Source organism: Bos indicus, chromosome 9 (genome assembly GCF_029378745.1).
Source record: "Bos indicus isolate NIAB-ARS_2022 breed Sahiwal x Tharparkar chromosome 9, NIAB-ARS_B.indTharparkar_mat_pri_1.0, whole genome shotgun sequence".
Lineage (NCBI taxonomy): Eukaryota > Metazoa > Chordata > Mammalia > Artiodactyla > Bovidae > Bos > Bos indicus.
The window spans coordinates 8,764,223-8,786,412 of NC_091768.1; the positions used below are offsets into that span (position 1 = coordinate 8,764,223).

Consider the following 22,190-nt stretch of genomic DNA (forward strand, 5'->3'; position numbering starts at 1 on the left):
GGCTCTCCCACTGAGGCAGGAGCCCTGAGCATTTCTTTGCTGGAATATCCACTGGGGAGTGCTCTCTGTGGCTCACAAAGGACACTGTTTTGGGCACTGCCATCAGCCCTGCTCCAATTGTGGGAATGCCAGCAACCATCTTTGTCCTTCAGGGGCTTTGTTCACAAGGCCACCAGTGCAAAACCACTGAAGTCAGGTACCAGGACCACAGCAGTCGTATACGTGGGCCCACCAAGGGAATCACAGAGGCAGATCAGACCCCAGCCTGCTTTCATGAGCACGTGCCCAAGCTTCCAGGGCCAGACCTGTCCCAGCTGCGGTGCACCTACAGTCCACTTGGATGTCTCGTAGGTGCCAAGTTTACAAAACTGGTGACAGATTGCCCAGCTGTGTGTGTGGGGGGCTCAGATTCACCCCTACTTCCTAAGCCGCATGACCCCTGGGGGTCAGCTCTGATCTCAGCCCCACCTTGCATGTGGGCAACCTGTAGTGCTTGTGCACTGGCAGAGCCTGTGGAGGTGGCACTAGGTCAGATGTAGACAATGGGGACTCAGGGGCAGACCACAACCGCTGTGAGCCCACAGGGTGAGGCCACCCTGGCCCCACCCGTCCCACTGAGCTCACGTCACATCTGTGCTCACCTCTATGGCAGACCTGGGCTTCTTCTGCATACACCCCTGGTTGCAGCCACAGTACACTCCATCCCCTTCAAGCTGTCTCTGTGCAGCCAACAACAGCCCTTTCCTGTCTGTCCCCTGAAATCTTAGTTTTAGCACCCAACCGCTCCAGTGCAACATGGCTGTAGATGGAAAGCGAGGGTATATGAAATCGTCCAGAAAGAAAATGTAAAATAAGGACAGAAGGAAATAGAATCTTGGTGAAGAACATTAAGGGTCACCAAAGGAAGGGTGTGAAGGTTTATCCAGAAAGACAAAGAATCAGAGCAAGGTGGCACAAAAATTAATAGAGAGAAGAACTGAGTGAGAGATGGTTGCTAACTCCTACATCTTTTTCAGAAGCTTAATGGTATTTTGGACTGTGAAGAAAGCTGAGCGCCGAAAAATTAATGCTTTTGAACTGTGGTGTTGGAGAAGACTCTTGAGAGTCCCTTGGACTGCAAGGAGATCCAACCAGTCCATTCTGAAGGAGATCAGCCCTGGGTGTTCTTTGGAAGGAATGATGCTAAAGCTGAAACTCCAGTACTTTGGCCACCTCATGCAAAGAGTTGACTCATTGGAAAAGACTGATGCTGGGAGGGATTGGGGGCAGAAGGAGAAGGGGATGAGAGGATGAGATGGCTGGATGGCATCACTGACTCGATGGACGTGAGTCTGAGTGAACTCTGGAAGTTGGTGATGGACAGGGAGGCCTGGTGTGCTGGGATTCACGGGGTCACAAAGAGTTGGACACGACTGAGCAACTGAACTGAACTGAGTGGTATTTTATTTCAAGAATCAAACTATGTGCCTTTTATGAGTTCTAATTTGCCTATGTTCGTAAACTAGAATATAACTTGTGATGAATTCTCACTATCCAGAATGTGTTCAAAATGCCCTATCAATACTATACAGCTTTCCCTGTATCTTTTGCAAATTCTAAATCTTTAGAATGAAAAACTATCTTTAATGCCAAAATATTGTCATATGTTTTAAACTGATCAGTTCACTCATTTTTCAGGATTACTTATTCTTGACAATACTCCCATTTACGCTGGAATACAAATTTTGAGGTTACTTATTTACAACAATGTATGTGCCTTAAATATTGAGAGGTGACAATATACCTAATGGATTACTATATGAACAATATATCTGAGACACCAAGTAGCCTGAAATGTGCTCATGAAATCTATTTCAGTGGCACTAGTAATTTAATCTAGAGACTAGAAGACAAGCTGCATAAAGGAGTAATATTTAGTATTCAGCTATACTGTGAATATTATTTTTTGACAATCAGATATAGACACTTGAAAATTCCACAGTACTCTAGAGACCAAAAGGCACAGGTACAAGTGATTTATTATGTTTTTAAAAAATGATCAAGGGAATATTAACTCTGGAGGGTTTTTAATCAATTCAACACTATTATACACTAGAGGCAAAAAAATCTCCACAAACATTCCCTCACAAAGCCGGTAGTTTTGTGTTTACATAGTTATTATTATAGCAATTTTAAATGTTAATCTATGATACAATAATGTCACTTCAGAAAACATAAAAAATATAGTTTTTTAATAGCCATGCTCCCATTTTTGATGAAAGCTAGTCAGTTCATCCTAATGTTAGTTTGACACTTTGAAATGCACATGAGATGCAGTCCGCTCTGTAAACGCTGCAGGCCAGAGGCCCTCAAACGGAGTAGAGAGAGGGCTCGTCATCACTCAGGTCTGAGTCATCCTCATCTACCCTTTCAAGGACCGACTTCTTCCCTTTACAGCAGGACACGATGAACCCAACGATGAACACCTGCAGAGGTAAACAGGCCGTATGTTATTTCTCAAACTTGAAATCTCCCAGAAAGCACTGACTTTAAAATCCAAACCCATCCATAAATGGGCCACTAATGGTCATGGCATTCCTGGGATGCCTGTACTTACCCCAAGAAAGGCCCAGTTCCCAAAGTAGTAGGCAGCACTGAAGAACCAGAACTTGTGAAGGAACAGGTAGGTCCGGGTGACAGTACACTGATCTATAAAAGCAATAAAGGACCAAGGTGGAGTAGTTTCTCTCTTGAAATAGACTATTAATACTTTACCTAAAAGGTTGTATTAAACAAAACTAAATCAGCTTTAGAGACAGGATGGAAATCTAGATCTATCTCCAAAGCGCACTCTTTCAATCACCTTAATGTAACATGACATTTTTAAAAGCGAGCACAACCAATATTAATTCCTGCTGTTAGGTATAAAAAAGTTGTATTGGCTAGTTCAATGTATTTAAACTAGAAAAAGCATTTTGACCTGGAATGCCAGACATGTCCTAAAACAAAACAGTTTTCCTGATGAAGAATGAAAAAAAGAAATGAACAAAGTAAGCAGATGTGGTTAGCATTAGGCTGCGCTTTTCTAAGAATCCAATTAAGAGATTTTGGGGGGAACTTCCCCGGTGGTCCAGTGGTTAAGGATTTGCATGACAATGCAGGAGACACGGGTTTGATCTCTGGTCTCTGGTTGGGGAATTAAGATCCCACACACCGCAGAGCAACTAAACCCACAAGCCACACGACCGAAGCCCATGGGCTCCAGAGCCCAGGCTCCACCAGACAAGCCCATGCACTGCAGTGAAGGTCCAGCACAGCCACAATATATAGGTAAGCTTTACCTGAATAATTAAAACAATAAAGTGATGACACCTTTAAAAGGAGATCTTTTTGAGCTTAAGAATGCTATTGAAAAGATGGCTGACTTGCGTACTCCCTGAACTTTCAGTTCAGTTCAGTTGCTCAGTCGTGTCCGACTCTTTGTGACCCCATGAATTGCAGCACAGCAGGCCTCCCTGTCCATCACCATCTGCCGGAGTTCACTCAGACTCATGTCCATCGAGTCAGTGATGCCATCCAGCCATCTCATCCTCTGTCGTCCCCTTCTCCTCCTGCCCCTAATCCCTCCCAGCATCAGAGTCTTTTCCAATGAGTCAACTCTTCGCATGAGGTGGCCAAAGTACTGGAGTTTCAGCTTTAGCATCATTCCTTCCAAAGAACACCCAGGGCTGATCTCCTTCAGAATGGACTGGTTGGATCTCCTTGCAGTCCAAGGGACTCTCAAGAGTCTTCCCCAACACCGCAGTTCAAAAGCATCAATTCTTCGGCACTCAGCTTTCTTCACAATTCAACTCTCACATCCATACATGACCACTGGAAAAACTATAGCCTTGACTAGATGGACCTTTGTTGGCAAAATAATGTCTCTGCTTTAGATAATATTTATTATAACTTGAATCTAAAAACAATCATTTATTTTTTTCCTTCAAAAAAAACCAGAACGTAATTCTTAAGGAGAAAGCAGCAGACTGGTTATTTGATATCTTTTTGAGACTCCATATTATCTAAATTATCTGTTTCCATTAGCTTACAAAGTCCTTTAGGTATCTAATACATGACATCTAAGCAAATACTTGTTTATTAAAACCGTCTGTGGCATGGATCTCTGAAAAGCAGCATTTGGTCCTACTTTATCCCAGTCTCCTCCTCCCTTCCCATGAAGCTCAGCATGTCCTTCTGAATGGCTCAAGGCCCAGCTGGACAGACAGCCTCTGCTTCCTACAGGAAAACACGCAGTGTGGCAGGGACGTGCCTTCTCTTCACGGGCAGGGCAGCCAGTCTAATGCCAATCACTGAACCCCGAGGGCCCCCTGCACATTCCTCATTGTCTTTCTCAACAGAAAAGTCTAGAAGGAATAGCCGAAGCTTCCTAAGGAACACCAAGAAGGACTCAAGCAGCAGTGTGGAACCAATGTTTCTCTCCCCTCAGTTCTGCAGTCCCTGGCCCCCAAGGTGACATCTTCACACCAGGCCGTGCAGCTCAGGCAGCAGCAGAGCCTCCTGGGCGGGAAAGCCGCTGGTCAGTCACTCTGCCCACCCCCTGCCCCTGCCCCAGGACGACAGAACGGGCTTCACAGGAAGGTAACTTAGGAAATTTGTCACTTTTCCCACTAGGTTGGCCTCAGTATTCCAGAGTATCCCTCGGAGTACCTGGCACTCATATTTAATATGACTGATGAAGTAAACTAAATTGTTCAAAAGGGAGGTATTTTACTTAAAAATCATACTGATAACTAATGCATTTTCTAATTTCTTTTGACTAAAATCTGAGAAGATTCCAAGGATGTCAAAACAAGATACTTGAATCCATGTTGAAAATGAAAGCATAACTGAAATGTCCAACACGGGAAAAGAGGTGCAGACCCTGGTTTCACAGATTTGGTGTCGGCTCTCGTTCGGCCACTTCTCTGCCACGTGAACAGGCACATCTGACTACTGACACTCGTGCGTGTCACCACCTTTCCTTACGGGCTCATCCTGAAGACCAGATGAAGTCTGCAGAGTGGCAGTTCATATTAATTTTCTTCTTTTTTCTTCTTTAAGATATAACCAAGCCCATGATAAAGAATATAGCTTTCAAGAGCTGTTCAAATGGTGCCAATAAAAACTGATCTTAAGATTTTAGAAGGTGACTAGTGTTCCTTAGCACTAAGGAAAATACTTGTTTAGCTATTAGCATCATGACAACTCTGGACATGTGCATTATTGTTCTGTCTCTACAGTCAAAACAGATACAGATGGATTTGGTTTAATTTCAGTTTAGTTCAGTTCAGTCGCTTAGTCATGTCTGACTCTTTGCAACTCCACGAACTGCAGGATGTCAGGCCTCCCTGTCCATCACCAACTCCCAGAGTCCACCCAAACCCATGCCCATTGAGTCGGTGATGCCATCCAACCATCTCATCCTCTGTCATCCCCTTCTCCTCCTGCCTTCAGTCTTTCCCAGAATCAGGGTCTTTTCAAATGAGTCAGCTCTTTGCATCAGGTGGCCAAAGTACTGGAGTTTCAGCTTCAAAATCAGTCCTACCAATGAGCACCCAGGACTGATCTCCTTTAGGATGGACTGGTTGGATCTCCTTGATGTCCAAGGGCTCCCAAGAGTCTTCTCCAACACCACAGTTCAAAAGCATCCATTCTGCGGTGCTCAGCTTTCTGAGCTCAGCGCTCAGTCCAACTCTCACATCCATACATGACCACTGGAAAAACCATAGCCTTGACTAGACAGACCTTTGTTGACAAAGTAATGTCTCTGCTTTTTAATATGCTATCTAGGTTTAATTTAAATGTGTATAATTCAGTAAAAGGATACTTGCTAAACAGTAACATACCTTTAAATAAAAACCAACTTGTAATGAAGAGACGAGCAGACTGTTTAAAAAAAAAAATGCCTGTTCACAATTAATTTGAAAACATCAACGGTATCTTTCATGGGTTAAGTACTACGTAAGCTCTGCTGTTCAAGCACAAACCTGTTTTTAAAAAAGTTATTCAACCCTCTCAACACTGCTAATGCTCTAAATTTAAAAAATAAGAGTTCTGTTACTTATTCCCACAGCTAAGGGTATCTGGGGGGCTCAGAACTAAAGTGAACTGGAAGCTTCAGGGCCAGAACAGGAACAAGACAGTGGCTGAACTGGCAGAAGCAGGTGAAATCAAATGACTTTTCCCAGGACTCTATAACCCACTCAATGACACTTTAAATTGGCTACACCCGCTGATACTTTCTCCTCCACAAAGAGTGTATCTTACTTTTCCTATCACATTATTTCACATGTTTACCACTTCCATTGTTTAAAGATTTGACACAAGCCTTCTAAAATAAGAGAGAGAGAAAAAAAAGTATGACCATTGTATTCTGCTTTGTTGTTGAAAAGTATCTAACAGCTTTTATCTTTATATGTATTTATCAGTATATTTATATGCACATAAAGGGGCAGATGTCCACAGAGGAATTCTGGTTAATAATCCTCATGCAAATATTTTATGTTCAAGTTACAACTCCACACTGAGTAAATACATGGAGGGGCTTCTCTCCACTCCCCTATCTGCCCTCTCCTAGCTGATCGTCTGCGTCACAGGTATCTAGGAAATCTAGAGAAGTCTTTCTACTGTTATCTGAAACACTAGAATAAGTATTTTGAACTTGGTTTAACCTTCAAAATAAATGTGAATTGCTCAATTTAAGAACTGCATTCTAAAATCACAGGTGTTCAAGAGACTCTGGCTGTTATTCCTCAAAGGGACACATAAACTTCCAGCTAAACCAAAGAGTGGATGTTAACAATTAAAAACTAAAAATAAGGGTTCAGACAATAGCTTTTTTTTTTTTTTCAGACAAGGTGGCCATATGAAAAAGACCAAAATTAAAAGAGCCAAGAAAGGGCATGGAAGTTATCTGAAAAAAACAATCAAGACTTGACTCCTGCTTCTTTCACTTTCCTCCATCTATTCTCACTTATCAAACTAGATGAATAACCAACAGAAAGTACAATTAAGCCTCTGTCTGTCATATAACAACAGCTTTTACAAATGTACCCCTAAGTTTTATATACTTATTTCCTTTTAGACTGCTGGTTATGTCACTGTTAGTGTGTGCTGACTGCCACTAAGATAACTTTGGTTATTAACTGTAATAAACAGCACCTTCTACTTTAAATATATTTTGAAAAACAACATTTAATGCTGACTTAAGCCAATATTAGGTCATCATCATGTTACACCTTCACTTGAAATCAGCTTAGAATTAAGTCTATATTTGTGCTTTATTTATAAAATGAATCCTTATCTACGTATGTTGTAGAGGGAGGGTATCTGGGGAAATTTATGTGCCACAGAGAATTTTAAAGCAATTTCTTTAACTAGTGACAAAAGAACTGGGAGAAGACTGGATTCCTTAGAATAACGCTTCCTTTCTCATGGTTGCGTGTGACTATGCTAACTTTAGGTCTTGCTACTGTTGGATATTTATAATAGACATACAAATCTTAAATGTAAACAGGCTAAGCACCTCGGGCTTTACCGTGATATGATTAGGAATCATTTATCAAATGGTTCTGAGAAAGGGGAAAGCATGCTATTGGGATAGAAGGAGGGAATCTGAGGAGTTAAAGCCCCAGTTATTCATCACTGTCAAATGGATTTATAGCATATGAAATACACACACAGAGAAAGATTTGAGAAACCAGCAACATATATCCAGTAAGAAGAGGGAGGGCAGAATAAATTTTTTTAAATTTAAATATTTGCATAAAAACCAAAATTGTAGGTTTATCTTGAAATTCAACAAATGGCATATAGTTAAATCATGTTTTGTTAAATCTCACTGCAGGAACTGGGTAAAAGGGAAAGAAAGAGATGGTGAACATCAAAAGTCATAGAAATTCTAAAGGGAATAGATTATATTTTATGAATATATTAACTGTACCAGGTTAACAAAGCTAGTACTTGGCCACATGCTTTGCACTGAAAAATAAAGTCTCATAGTGACTGTGTTAAGAACCAGTATAATTTGTGTTGAGCTTTGATTACATTTAAGTTCAATGTACTTCAAAAGTGCTAAAATATGTATTGCTCCTTTAAGAAAGAACGTACCTAATTTCATTTGTCCTGACCATATAAAATATAATTGGCCATACATAGCTTATAAAAGATAGTGCCAAAGGTAAGCATTAGCATATAAATGTAGGAACAATCTCAAACTGTATTAGTGAACTCTAAATTAATGAGATTTTCTATTACTCTTAATTGTCCAAGATGGTAAAATATAAAGCAACTGCTTTCTATTACCTTAACTTTTTCATAAAATGACAACAATTTAAGAGGTATGTTAGAAAATATTAGAGACAGAAAATTGAGATTTGGTTCTTGAGTTCGCTGATTACATTTACTGTGAGATTCTGGATGGAGTCATTTAACGTCTAAGTCAGTTTCTTTCTAAGTGTCATCGATATAATATCTGCTCATGATGGATTGTGATAAGATAAACTGACCTTCTGAGAATTAAATTTAGAGAGTACTCTAAATATGATTTTTAAAAAAGGTTGATGTTTTATGAGTTAGAATCCTTAAACAAGGATCTGTAGAAAGTAGCTGAGAAGTTTCACAAGATCACCTGGGCTGCTTTAGCGTGGACTCCAGAAAACTGAGAAACCTTATACCTAGTTAACTTCACTGTACTGTCCCTGCTGAACTTCATCAACACAATCAAAATGTCACCTGGAAAAAGAACTTCAACAATAAAGAGACTTTCTGTATCTCAAGCAAAATCCAAGAGAAATATGCTTTGATCAATACTTAATTTTTTGGTCTACATGGCTTCCCCAGTGGCTCAGTGGTAAGACTCGTCTGCCAATGCAGGAGACACGAGAGACACGGGTTCAATCCCTGGGTCAGGAAGATCCCCTGGAGGAGGAAATGGCAATCCACTCCAGTACTCTTGCCTGGGAAATTCCCTGGACAGAGGAGCCTGGTGGGCTACAGTCCACAGGGTCGCAAAGAGTTGGACACGACTGAGTGCGCACACACACAGCAACCTCACCTGACTGCAGGCACACTACATCTGGCCCTCTCAGCTGGATGATACCAGCCAACATCAGTGAGACCCTCTCCTGACTCCAGGCCCACCCAGAAACTACGTGACTGTAAAATCAGCTTTCCATACAGATTCCTTCTCTCTGGTGAGAATTCACTAACCGTGAGCCTCTAGCTTCTTTAATGTAATACTTCCTATGGTAAATTAATAAATTGCCATCTGGCTAATACTTTAGTTTACTCTCTCTTTACTTATCTGGAGTCAAATACAGATGCTGGATATCAGGGTACGACAGGATTCTTAAATAATAATTCTGTCTCATCACTCTAACTTCAATACTGCTCTGCCCCTTTGATGGGGAGAATTAAATCAAATGAGACTATTGACACAAAGTTATTATTCAGTTCAGTTCAGTTGCTCAGTCGTGTCCGACTCTTTGCGACCCCATGAATCGCAGCACACCAGGCCTCCCTGTCCATCACCATCTCCTGGAGTTCACTCAAACTCATGTCCATTGAGTCGGTGATGCCATCCAGCCATCTGATCCTCCGTTGTCACCTTCTCCTCCTGCCCCCAATCCCTCCCAGCATCAGAGTCTTTTCCAACAAGTCAACTTTTAAGCTTATAGCACTTAACCATGAAGAACTATTTTAATTTGTTGAACACAAGAGGTTTACGAGAACAGTCATTTGCTTCCTGTCCAGTTTCCCAGGACCTCATTAAAGTTACAGAACATGAATAAAGCCAGGAGCAACTGTTAACAGCAAACAGAAAGGGAGGAAGGCCACTCGGTGACAGGAGACCTCAGCAATATTCTGTAAGATGGAAAGCCACATTTAGAAGATCTCCAGTAAAACAGCTGGTTTCCCTTTCATTTATTTAAAAATACAACTTAAGGATCAAGAAACCCCAATCAGAGGCCCCCGTGATGAGGCTTCCTAGTTCCTGATACTTAAACACAAGTTAACATAAATATGAATAAATCATCAGCTATATACAGGAGACTATCAGCATGAAGGGAAAGAACGAGATAAACAGAACTCCAAGATGAACAGCACTGTAATTCTACTTAAATGCAATCATTAAGAAAAATGTTTAGTATCTTCATATACTGACAAGGATATTACATCATAAAACAAAGATACTTGGAAAAAAATCAGAAACATAAAGCACCCCAAGGAAAATACAAATGTGTTATATGAAATAAAAAATTCAGGGTATAGTTTGAAGATAAAACTGAGTACATACCCAAGAATCTAGAGCAAAATGGTAGGCAGAAAATATGAAATATGAGAGGAGACAGATGATCAATCGAAGGCATCCAGGAACTAATGAACAAGAGCTCCCCAAAGGGAAAATGGAGAAAAGAGAAACGATCAAGTTAACTTCAAAAGAAGAAATAGATGCACTGGATTTCTCACCCATCAGAAATGAAACATAGATGGTACTGTACTTTTAAAGTTCTAAAAAAAATGGTTTTTTGCATAGCACAAACTGCCCATCATATCATCAACTGTGAGGATGTTGATATCCAAGGACTTTTCAGATATATATTTTGTACAAAGCATTTCTTTTCTTTCTCTTTTTAAACCCTTGGAAAACTAGCTTTGGGAAGGAAATCCAGAAAGAAGATACGGTTTCTAATGCATCAGAAGTCCAATAAGCAGAAATTGTAACATTAGAGCTAAACAGCACAATTAGAAAGCAATTGATCCAAGTAAGAAAAGGGGTCAGTAGGTACCGAGCAGGAAGTGAATACAATGGATTTCATTCAATAGATAAAGTGGGCAAGAAGAGACAAGATATTAGGTGATGTTAATCTTATGTTACTACAAGAACATTTTTTAACAAGATAAAAAAGGAACAAATTTTAAAAACTGATTCAATTCTACAAACGCTGGTTGAACAAGACAGAAAAATATACTTCATATATATATATTAATATGTTTTCTTAATTCAAGGAGCTGACATTCCTACAAAAGAGTAGGGTAGACATAAGATACATAAATGACTATAGATTAAGACAGAGTAAAGGTCACACCATAAGAAGTAAAACTGCTATGGGAATTCAAGTGGAAAAAAAAAAAGAAAAACTGTACACATGTTTGGAGATTCAAAAAAGAGGGTCAGGTTGGAAAGAAACCTTGTAAGATGACCAGGAATCTGACTGATGAAGATGGGAGGAGTTGGGCAGAATCTGGCTGTGACATTTCCAGAACAAACAGTTGCAGAGCAATGATGGAAAAGGAGACCAAGTTCAGGAAAAAGACTAGAAACATGCAGGATGGGTTACAAAGTGGAATCCTTCAATCCCTGGTGGTACAGTGGTATAGGTGGTACAGGGGACGGTTAAGGTTCCCACTGGAGGAATGGCACTGGCAAATCACACTGGCTCTATCTCCAAAATCTACCCAGAATCTAACCACTTCCTGCAATTCTACCACCACAAGCTCTGCCTTGGATTCCTGCAAAAGTCCTATCAATTCGCCTTTGCCCTTGGTTTATTAGAGTCTATCTCAGGGGCTAGTACACTATACCCCAGGAGGATTCACTCGGTCCATCACTCATTTTTTAAGTTATGCTGAAACATGACATGCTGTCCACAGCAACCTCTGTGTTTCAGTGGCACAGCTGAGCAGTGTGGACACTACTCCAGGCCCCACAGAGCCTAAAATATTTATTAACTGGTCTCTTACAGAAAAACAGTTCCCATACCCTGGTCTACATGCAATACAGTAGTCAGAGTAACCCCCTGAGGATGTAAGGCCCATCAGGTCATCTGCTCACAGCCTTCTAGACTTCCCGTCTGAGCTTAAAAGCTGAATGAAGTCCTTCTCTTTGATGACTGGCCCGCCCTTCCTCCTCCGTTCCTGGGCCCCCCTGCCCCAAAACCTCTGCACCTGCTGTCACCATGGCCTGCATGGCTTCTCTGCAGGTATCTGCCTTCCTTCCAGGTATCTGATCTCACTTCCCTCAGACCATTTTGCCCAGATGTCAGCTTCTCGGTAAGGATTTCCTTTCTGCCCTACTCAGCATTTCAAACCATCCCTCCTTCCAGGCACCATTACTGTCCTCTGGTACTTTTTCTCCATAATGATTACTGCCTGATATACTTATTTGTCTCCTTCTAAATAAGCCCTGTGGGGACAGCACATCTGAGCTTTGTTCACTACCTGTGTATCAGTAGTATTTAGAATAGTGCCTACCACATAATAGATACCAATTTAAAAAGTTAACTGAAAAAGCAAGGAAATGAGATGAAAATAATAGATGAGAAAAACAGATGAGAAAATAGATGAGAACAATTAGTCATTTACTTTTCCTTCAACGACTACACCAAAGCCTTTGACTGGATCACAACAAACTGGAAAATTCTTAAAGAGATGGGAATATCAGACCACATTACCTGCCTCCTGAGAAACCTGTATGCAGGTCAAGAATCAACAGTTAGAATACGGAACAATGCGCTGGTTCAAGATAGGAAAAGGAGTAGATCAAGGCTGTATATTATCACCCTGCTTATTTAACTTCTATGCAGAGTACACCACGCAAAATGCTGGGCTGGATGAAGCTCAACTGGAATCAAGATTACAGGGAGAAATATCAATAACTTGAAGATATGCAGATGACACCACCCTAATGGCAGAAAGTGAAGAGGAAATAAAGAGCCTCTTAATGAAGATGAAGGAGGAAAGTGAAAAAGTTGACTTAAAACTGAACATTCAAAACCACTAAGATTATGGCATCCAGCTACATCCCTTCACAGCAGATAGATGGGGAAAAAATGGCAACAGTTGACAGACTATTTTCTTGGGCTCCAACATCACTGCAGATGGTGACTGCAACCATGAAATTAAAGGACACTTGCTCCTTGGAAAAAAAGCTATGGCAAACTTAGACATCATATTAAAAAGCAGAGACATCACTTTGCTGACAAAGGCCTGTATAGTCAAAGCCATGGTTTTTCCAGTAGTCATGTATGGATGTGAAAGCGGGACCACAAAGAAGGCTGAGCACTGAAGAAATGATGCTTTTAAACTGTGGTGCTGGAGAAGACTCTCTAGAGTCCCTTGGACAGCATGGAAATCAAACCAGTCAATTCTAAAGGAAATCAACCCTGAATATTCACTGGAAGCACTGATGCTGAAGCTCCAATACTTTGGCTGCTTGATGCAAAGAGGTTATTCATTGGAAAAGACCCTGATGCTGGGAAAGATGGAGGGCAGGAGGAGAAGGAGTCAAAAGAGGATGAGATGGTTGGATGGCATCACTGATTCAATGGACTTGAGTTTGAACAAACTCCGGGAGATAGTGAAGGACAGGGAAGCCTGGTATGCTGCAGTCCATGGGGTCGCAAAGAACTGGACACAACTGACCAACTGTACAACAACAGCAAATAGAATCTTGGAAACTTAGACATTTATAAATCTTACATGAATTTCAAGACACACAGGACTGTGATTCTCACTATTATGAAAACTGATATATCAATATCTTCCAAATGTGTTTAAATTGCAAAGGCTGTTATCAATTTTGTATTCCTTAAATAAATAGGATAGCATTCTAAATAAGCCTATCAAAACTATTATAATTCTAGGTGACCTCATTTATCCTCATCTTTAGACTAAATCTAACTGTTCTAAACTATCTTGTCCCCTCCCTCCAAATGTGCAGAGTATAAGACAGAAAGACCATGTAGTATTTTTAAAGGCCACTGCTCCATGTACTTGAGTCAGAGGGAAAGAATGACTTAGATTCTCTCAAATTGGATCTTCTTGTTACAAATCTCCAGAGAGCTAAAATTAATTAGCTTCACTTAATATGAAGTAGGTAGGAGGTATTAAATCTGAAGTCCATATTCAAACCTGTCTTTTAAATCCACAAAGGAAGAGTTTGGTACCATTTTCATTTCAAACTATGTTTATAGATCACCCACTTGGGCACTCAGCACCACAAGAGACATTAACAAATACTGTCATCACAGAGCATCAGTGTCCATTCTTAACCTCAGGCCATATGGCTAAGGTTCTAATGAAACTCCTTGACCAGCTTCATTTCAGCCTGTCAAAACTAGCTTTCCTTAAAATGAACTTTTTATTTAAAACTATACATCAAACATCAAGTGTAAACTAGTATAGTAACTCCTCTAATGAAATTGGTTTTAAACAGAAATAAGTCTTTCCTGCAAAACACATTTTTCTCTTTTTTTGCTTAGAGGTAAAGTATAGATGGAAAAACAAAAAATCACCTGAATCCATTGTTAGTGATAATGTATATTGCTTAGTCACCTGGACTTCTAAACAAAATTTCCTGGAACCAAGTATAAGTAGAAAGAAACATTTCATATTCCAGGAAAAAAATGATACTAAGATTTTGAGAATTACATTTTTTCCAAGTCTCAGAAACTACCCTCTCCACTGCCACTTTTCAACAAACTGGAAGGAAAAAGGTCTTCTCTACAACCAATAGTTACTGGGCAGATAGATGCATGCCACTATCTGGACTGTCATTGTTTTCATTCTTAAAAAGGCTTATTGTTTTTTTTCTTTAATTATATAATAAAAGCCACTTATTAACAACAACAAAAAACAATGAATACTTATTTCTTGTCCTTATTCCACATTTTGTTCTCTGAGGTACAGCCTGACTTTTATATGCTGTTTGTGTGTACATATGTATATATGTATATATTTATGATGTAGAGCTGATTTACATTGCTAATTTCTGCTGTACAGTGAAGTGACTCAGTTATACATATATATATATATACACATTCTTTTTATATTCTTTTCCATTTTATCATAAGATATTGAATAGAGTTCCCTGTGCTATACAGAAGCTGAAGTTACACTACTTTGGCCACCTGACATGAAATGCCAACTCAGTGGAAAAGACCCTGATGCTGGGAAAGACTGAGGGCAGGAAGAGGGCAACCAAGGATGAGATGTTTGGATGGCATCACCGACTCAATGAACATGAATCTGAGCAAACTCTAGGAGACAGTGAAGGACAGGGAAGCCTAGTATGCTACAGTCCATGGAGTTGCAAAGAGTAAGACAAAATTTAGCAACTGAACAATAACAAAATACAGCAGAACCTTGTTGTTTATTATTCTGTATATAATAGCTTACATCTGCTAATCCCAACCTCTCAATTCATCCCTCCCCAAACTTCCCCAGCCCATGGTAACCATGTCTCTGAGTCTGTTTCCGTTTTGTAGACAAGTTCACCTGTGTTATATTTTATACACCAAATCTAAATGATATCATATAGTATTTGCCGTCTTCTTTCTTATTTCACTTAGTATGATAATCTCTAGTTTGCATCAGTGTTGCTGCAAATGGCAGTATTTCATTATTTTTATGGCTAGCAGTATTCCACTGTACACGGGCACCACATCTTCTTTATCCATTCCTCTGCTGACGGACATTTAGGTTGTTCCCATGTCCTGGCTGTTGTGAATAGTGCTGCTATGAACATAGAAGTCCATGTATCTTTTTGAATTATAGTTTCATCTGGATATATCCCCATGACTAGGATTGCTGGATCATATGCTAACTCTAATTTTAGTTTTCTGAGGAACTTACTTACTCTCCTCCATAGCATCTTTACCAACAGTGCAAGAGGGTTCTCTTTTATCCACACTCTCTCCAGCATTTGCTATTTGTAAAATTTTCAATGATGGACATTCTGATAGTTGTGAGGTGATACCTTATTTGTAGTTCTGATTTGCATTTCTCTAATAATTAGCGATGCTGAACATCTTTTCATGTGCATTGGCCATCTGCATGTCTTCTTTGGAGAGATGTGTATTCAGGTCTTCTGCTCACTTTTTAATTGGTTTGTTTTGTTGTTGTTGAACTGTATGAGCTGTTTGTGTATACTGGAAATTAATGCCTTATTGGTCACATTATTTGCAAATATTTTCTCCTATTCTATAGGTTGTCTTTTCATTTTGTTTATAGTTTCCTTTGCTGTGCAAAAGCTTGGAAGTCTGACGAGGTCCCATTTGTCTATTTTTGTTCTTATTTTGATTGCTTGGGAGACTGACCTAAGAAGACACTGGTATGATTTATGTCAGAGAATGTTTTGCTGATGTTTTCTTTTAGGAGTTTTTTGTTGTTATGTCTTATGCTTAAGTCTTTAACTCATTTTGAGTTTATTTTTGTGTATGGTGTGAGGCTGTGTCTAACTTTATTGATTTATATGCAGCTAAACTTAGTGACTGAGCACACATGCACGCCCAACTTTCCCAGCACCGCTTGCTAAAGAGACCATCGTTTCTCCATTGTAGATCCTTGTCTGTTCTGTCAAAGACTGACTGACTGTAGGTGTGTGGGCTTATTTCTGGGCTCTCTGCTCTGATTCATTGATCCACATGCCTGCTTTTGTGCCAGTACCAAGCTATTTGGATTACTGTAGCTTTGTAGTATTTGAAGTCTGGACAGGTTATGCCTCCTGCTTTCTTCTTTTTCTTCTGGATTGCTCTGGAAATTCTGGGTCTTCTATGTTTCCATATAAATTTTAGGATTATTTGTTCTAGCTCTGTGAAAAAAATCCAGGGTAATTTGATAGGGATTGCATTAAATCTGTAGATTGCTCTGGGTAGTATGGTCATTTTAACAATATTAATTCTTCCAAGCCAAAAGCATGGGATATCTTTCCAAACTCTGAATCATCTTCAATTTCCTTTATTAACATTTTTATAGTTCTTGGCATATGTCTTTCACCTTCTTGGTCAGGTTTAACTCTAAGTATTTTATTTCTGAGGATGTGATATTAAAAGGTAATATTTTTCTACATTCCTTTTCTGTTATTTCATTATTAGTGTAAAGAAATGCAACCAACTTCTTTATATTAATCTTGTATCCTGCTACCTTGCTGAATTCATTTATCAGTTCAAGTAGTTTCTGTGTGGAGACTTGAGGGTTTTTTATACATAGTATCATGCCATATGCATATAATGACAATCTTGCCTCTTCCTTTCCATTCTGGATCCCTTTTTTCTTTCTTTCTCTTGTCTGACTGCTGTTAGGATTTCCTAGGATACTATGGATACTATTCAACATAGGATACTATGTTGAATAGAAGAAGTGAGAGTGACTATCCTTGTCTTGCACCAGATTTTAGCACAAAGGCTTTCAGCTTTACCACTGAGTATTGTGTTGGTTGTAAACAGCTTTCATTATGCTGAGATATGTTCCCTCTATATCCATTATGCTAAGAATTTTCATCATAAATGGATGCTGAATTTTGTCAAAGGCTTTTTCTGTGCCTACTGAGATGCTCGTGTGATTTCGGTCTTTCCTTCATGTGCTGTGTATCGTATTCATTGATCTGCATATACTGGACCATCCCTGTCAAGTTGCAGCTTGACTTTTACACTACTTATGCACAAAACATAAAACATGAGATAATATATACACTCTTGCACTATCATCATGTGGTGAACATTTTTCTGTGGAAACATACAAAGCTGTTTTATTACACTGTATGTAATGTATTTCAAGTTTCCTCACTGATGGGTATAGTTTGCTATTTCTCATCTAATCTTGGTGGAATGTAGAAAATGGTTAGTACTGGAAAAGTAACAAAATGCAAAAAAGATTTCAAGATTTCTGAGTAAATAAATAGTTGAGGGCACACAAAAGGCACAAGACAACTTTTCCTACCCTATGACATGAGGGTAACATGTGGAAAAGCTAAATGGAAGAAAGAAGGAGAGGAGCTCAGCCTTGGAACTGAGGTTTGAGAGGTTGGCAGGACACGCATTTCGTTATATGTAAACCAGATGGTAGTTAGAAAGGAGAAACAGAAACCTAAGATTCTTAATTTACTGATTAAATTATTAAATCCCCCTTAAATTATCCAGCATCACTAGGCTTATTTATTGTCAACTGTCAACACCCCAAAACACAACTTAGAAAACCTCACATTTAGTAAAACTATATTTATTAGACTAAATACTGTGAGGGAGAATAAGAAGGGGAAAGGCAAAGAGTATCTACAAGGTTTAAGGGCCTGGGCTGGGCCACTTTAATCGAGGTCGTAAAAGGTGGAGAACTACATTTGGGCTACGCTTATGACACAAGTTTTACGTTGGTGGATGCAGTGAAATGACAAGTCTCAAAGCAAGCCTTCTGAGGCTACCTGTCTTGGTAAGGAGGCTACTGGAGCTGTTTCAGTCAGGACCGTCTGCCACTTGGTCTGTCCTCAGTGGTGTTTAACCCGAGGGCAGAGGCACGTGTCTGTGTGTCTGCTGAGCATTAGCAACGTGATATTGGTGTCAGTTCCTCACATTTTATGGGATTCAAAAGCTTTTAAAACTTATTGAGCAACATTTGGGAACCATTAAGACTTTAGATGGTCTACTACGAATTGTTACAATAGAATGCTCTGGAATAGATAAAATGTTGGAGTTAGAGTACATATGGAAAATATCCAGAAAGAAAGTGCTAGGTTTCTGACACTATCATAAGAAACAATTTTGATTAAAATATCCTGTTTTAGCTCATAGTTTTCAAGCAAATGCTTCGCATAAGAAAGTGTGGAAGTTGCTCTATCTTTAAAAATAAGTGAGAACTTTATAAGAATATCTTGAATTGTTTAAGTTGAACTGTATCACCAAATACAGAATATCATCTTTATATTTAAATTGGTGGGTTATTTAAAATATGAAAAAATTCAACAAGCTTTAAAGTACTATGCACTTTTAGAGGTTTAATTTCTGAAGAGTTTTTAATATGTTCTTTGTGGATTTAAACTATCCTTTTACAGAACCTCAAACGGAATACATTCTATAAACCAAGTCAAAGAATGACTCATTTTCTACAACTGAATATGTCTATAATTAAATCAAGGTTTATTTGATGCTAACAATTTATATCAGAAATGACAGGAAAATGTGAGAGATGAATGATTTTTAGCAGATTCAAAATTGAAATTACACACAAAAGATCAACTCACTTTCACAAGAAGATATACCTTTTAGTCTAAATTGCTAGGAAGTTACCACATAGCATACATTATATTCACTAATTCTTATGTTCAAAATATGTTCCTGTCATTTTGTGGGACAAAATACATCATGCTGAAACACTCACTGTGCATATAAATTTAAATTTTTGGAATTTAAGAAAAATAACATATATTAATAGAAGTGTAAATTTTTAAAAGGATGTATGCATGAAGTCACTTCAGTCCTGTCTGACTCTATATGACCCTATGGACTGTAGCCAGACAGGCTCACCTGTTCAATGGATTTTCCAAACAAGAATACTGCAGAGGGTTGCCATTTCCTTTTCCATAAAAGGATGTAATTAACGTATAATTATATAAATAATATAATTATAATTCTACTAAAAAGGTAATTAGAAGTGGTTATCTTCAGTAATTCCATATCCTGGCCTGCATTTGGTACTGTCAGCTTTTAGAATACTGAAAGGCAAAGGAGAAAACGAAAGCTATACCCCTCTGAAGGCAGAGTTCCAAAGAATATCAAGGAGAGATAAGAAAGCCTTCCTAAGTGAACAATGCAAAGACATAGAGGAAAACAAAAGAACGGGAAAGACTAGAGATCTCTTCAAGAAAATTAGATACCAAGGGAACATTTTATGTGAATATGAGCATAATTAAAGACAGAAACCATATGGACTTAACAGAAGAAGATATTAAGAAGAGGTGGCAAGAATACATAGAAAAACTATACAAAAAAGATCTTAATGACCCAGATAACCACAATGGTGTGATCACTCACCTAGAGCCAGACATCTTAGAGTGCAAACTCAAGTGGGCTTTAGGAAGCATCCTTATGAACAAAGCTAGTGGAGGTGATGGAATTCCAGTTGAGCTACTTCAAGTCCTAAAAGATGATGCTGTGAAAGTGCCACACTCAATATGCCAGCAAATTTGGAAAACTCAGCAATGGCCACAGAATGGAAAAGGTCAGTTTTCATTCCAATCCCAAAGGCAATGCCAAAGAATGCTCAAACTACTGCACAATTGCACTCTTCTCACACGTTAGCAGAGCAATTCTCAATATTCTCTAAGCTAGGCTTCATTACATGAACCGTGAAGTTCCAGATGTTGAAGTTGGATTTAGAAAAGGCAGAGGAACTAGAGATCAAACCGCCAACATATGCTGGATCACAGAAAAAGCAACAGAGTTCCAGAAAAACATGTATTTCTACTTAATTGATTAACTACACCAAAGCCTTTGACTGTGTGGGTCACAAAAACTGTGGAAAATTCTTAAACAGATGGGAATACCAGACCACCTGACCTGCCTCCTGAGAAATCTGTATGCAGGTCAAGAAGCAACCATTAGAACCAGACATGGAAAAACAGACTGGTTCCAAATTGGGAAAGGAGTATGTCAAGGCTGTATATTATTACCTTGCTTATTAAACTTACATGCAGAGTACATTATGCAAAATGCTGGGCTGGATGAAGCACAAGCTGGAATCAAGATTGCCGGGAGAAATATCAATAACCTCGGACACGCAGATGATACCACCCTTACAGCACAAAGCAAAGAGGAACTAAAGAGCCTCTTGATGAAAGTGAAAGAGGAGAGTGAAAAAGCTGGCTTAAAATTCAACATTCAGAAAACAAAGATCATGGCATCTGGTCCCATCACTTCATGGCAAATAGACAGGGAAACAACGGAAACAGTGAGAGACTTTATCTTCTTGGGCTCCAAAAATCACTGCAGATGGTGACTGCAGCCATGAAATTAAAAGCATTAAATTCTGCTCGGGAAGAAAAGCTATTAAACCTAGACAGCATATTAAAAAGTAGAGACACTACTTTGGTGACACAGGTCTGTCTAGTCAAAGCTGTGCTTTTTCCAGTACTCATGTATGGATGTGAGAGTTGGACTATAAAGAGCGCCAAAGAATTAATGCTTTTGAACTGTGGCATTGGAGAAGACTCTTCAGAGTCCCTTGGACTGCAAGGAGATCAAACTAGTTAATTCCAAAGGAAATCAACCCTGAATATTCATTAGAAGGACTGATGCTGAAGCTGATGCTCCATTACTTTGGCCACCTAAGGGGCCATTAGAAAAGACCCTGGTGCTGGGAAAGATTGAAGGCAGGAGGAGAAGGGGACAAAAGAGGATGAGATGGTTAGATGGCACCACCAACCCAATGGACATGAGTCTGAACAACCCCCCAGAGATGGTGAAGGACAGGGAAGCCTGGCATGATGCAGTCCTTGGGGCTGCAAGTAGCACATGACATATCGACTGAGCAGTAACAACAGCCATCTGATGGTATACAGTGGGCCTCATTTTTTTTCCCTCTCTTTTATCTTTTTCTCAACATATTTACTTCTGTTTTCTGAACCATACATTATTCAATTTAGCCACTTAACACAGCATTTTTTACAAGATGGACCTTCTCTTACCTAACCAGAGAAGAGCTATTAAATTCAAGACTTTTAATACTGATATTATATTTTTAAAAATTGGCCCTACGGTCCATACTGCAACATGTCATTTATCTGAGTGTATTCTTCCTAGAACATTCATCCCTTAAGGGCAGGACCAAATCCAGGACCACATATCACATTCACTTGAGATGTCTCTTTACTTCCCTGAACCTGTGAGCCCCTCAGCCTCTGGTCTCTGATGACACTGATGGATCTAAAGCACCGCTTTTACATCATGGCTGTCAGCCATCAGGCTGGGTCTGGGTTCTGTTTCCTCATGATCTGAGCCCCGTTCTCTGATCGTCCCAGGTGGTCATGCCCGGAGGTACAGGCCGTGCTGGATGGTGTCCATCTATTTACCTGGCGGGGCTTGTGCCCATTTTCCTCTGAGATGAGCTACCTCAGCTACCCCTCCTCCTCCCATAGTTAATGAACGGTAAGTGGAGATGCCTCGTTGTGGTTTTACTCTTGTAGTTTGCTACACTGAGTTTAATTTCAATTACTGTATGTTCATTTTCAAACACTGCATTTCGTCATTTATAAATTTGCTAGGGTTTCATTCATTCTTTCTTTAATACTTTGCTGTCGTCTGCGGTATGTTGATCTGGTCTTATTTCTTTCATCATAGTTAACTGTTCCATAATCTGTGTTGATAGTTCCAGGATCAGAGCTTGGCAGGTCTTTCTCT

At 39.5% G+C, this 22,190-nt stretch overlaps 1 protein-coding gene across 1 annotated transcript in view; it reads right to left on the reverse strand.

The window, feature by feature from the left end:
* Positions 1-2,000: 2,000 nt before the first annotated feature.
* LMBRD1 (LMBR1 domain containing 1) overlaps positions 2,001-22,190 on the reverse strand; it is a 132,657-nt gene continuing 112,467 nt past the window's right edge. The window contains exons 15-16 of the mRNA XM_019967016.2: positions 2,597-2,688; positions 2,001-2,465 (exon numbers count right to left, since the gene is read on the reverse strand). Of these exons, the coding sequence (XP_019822575.2) occupies positions 2,349-2,465; positions 2,597-2,688 (209 nt within the window). The 3' untranslated portion in view covers positions 2,001-2,348. The remainder of the gene's footprint in view (positions 2,466-2,596; positions 2,689-22,190) is intronic.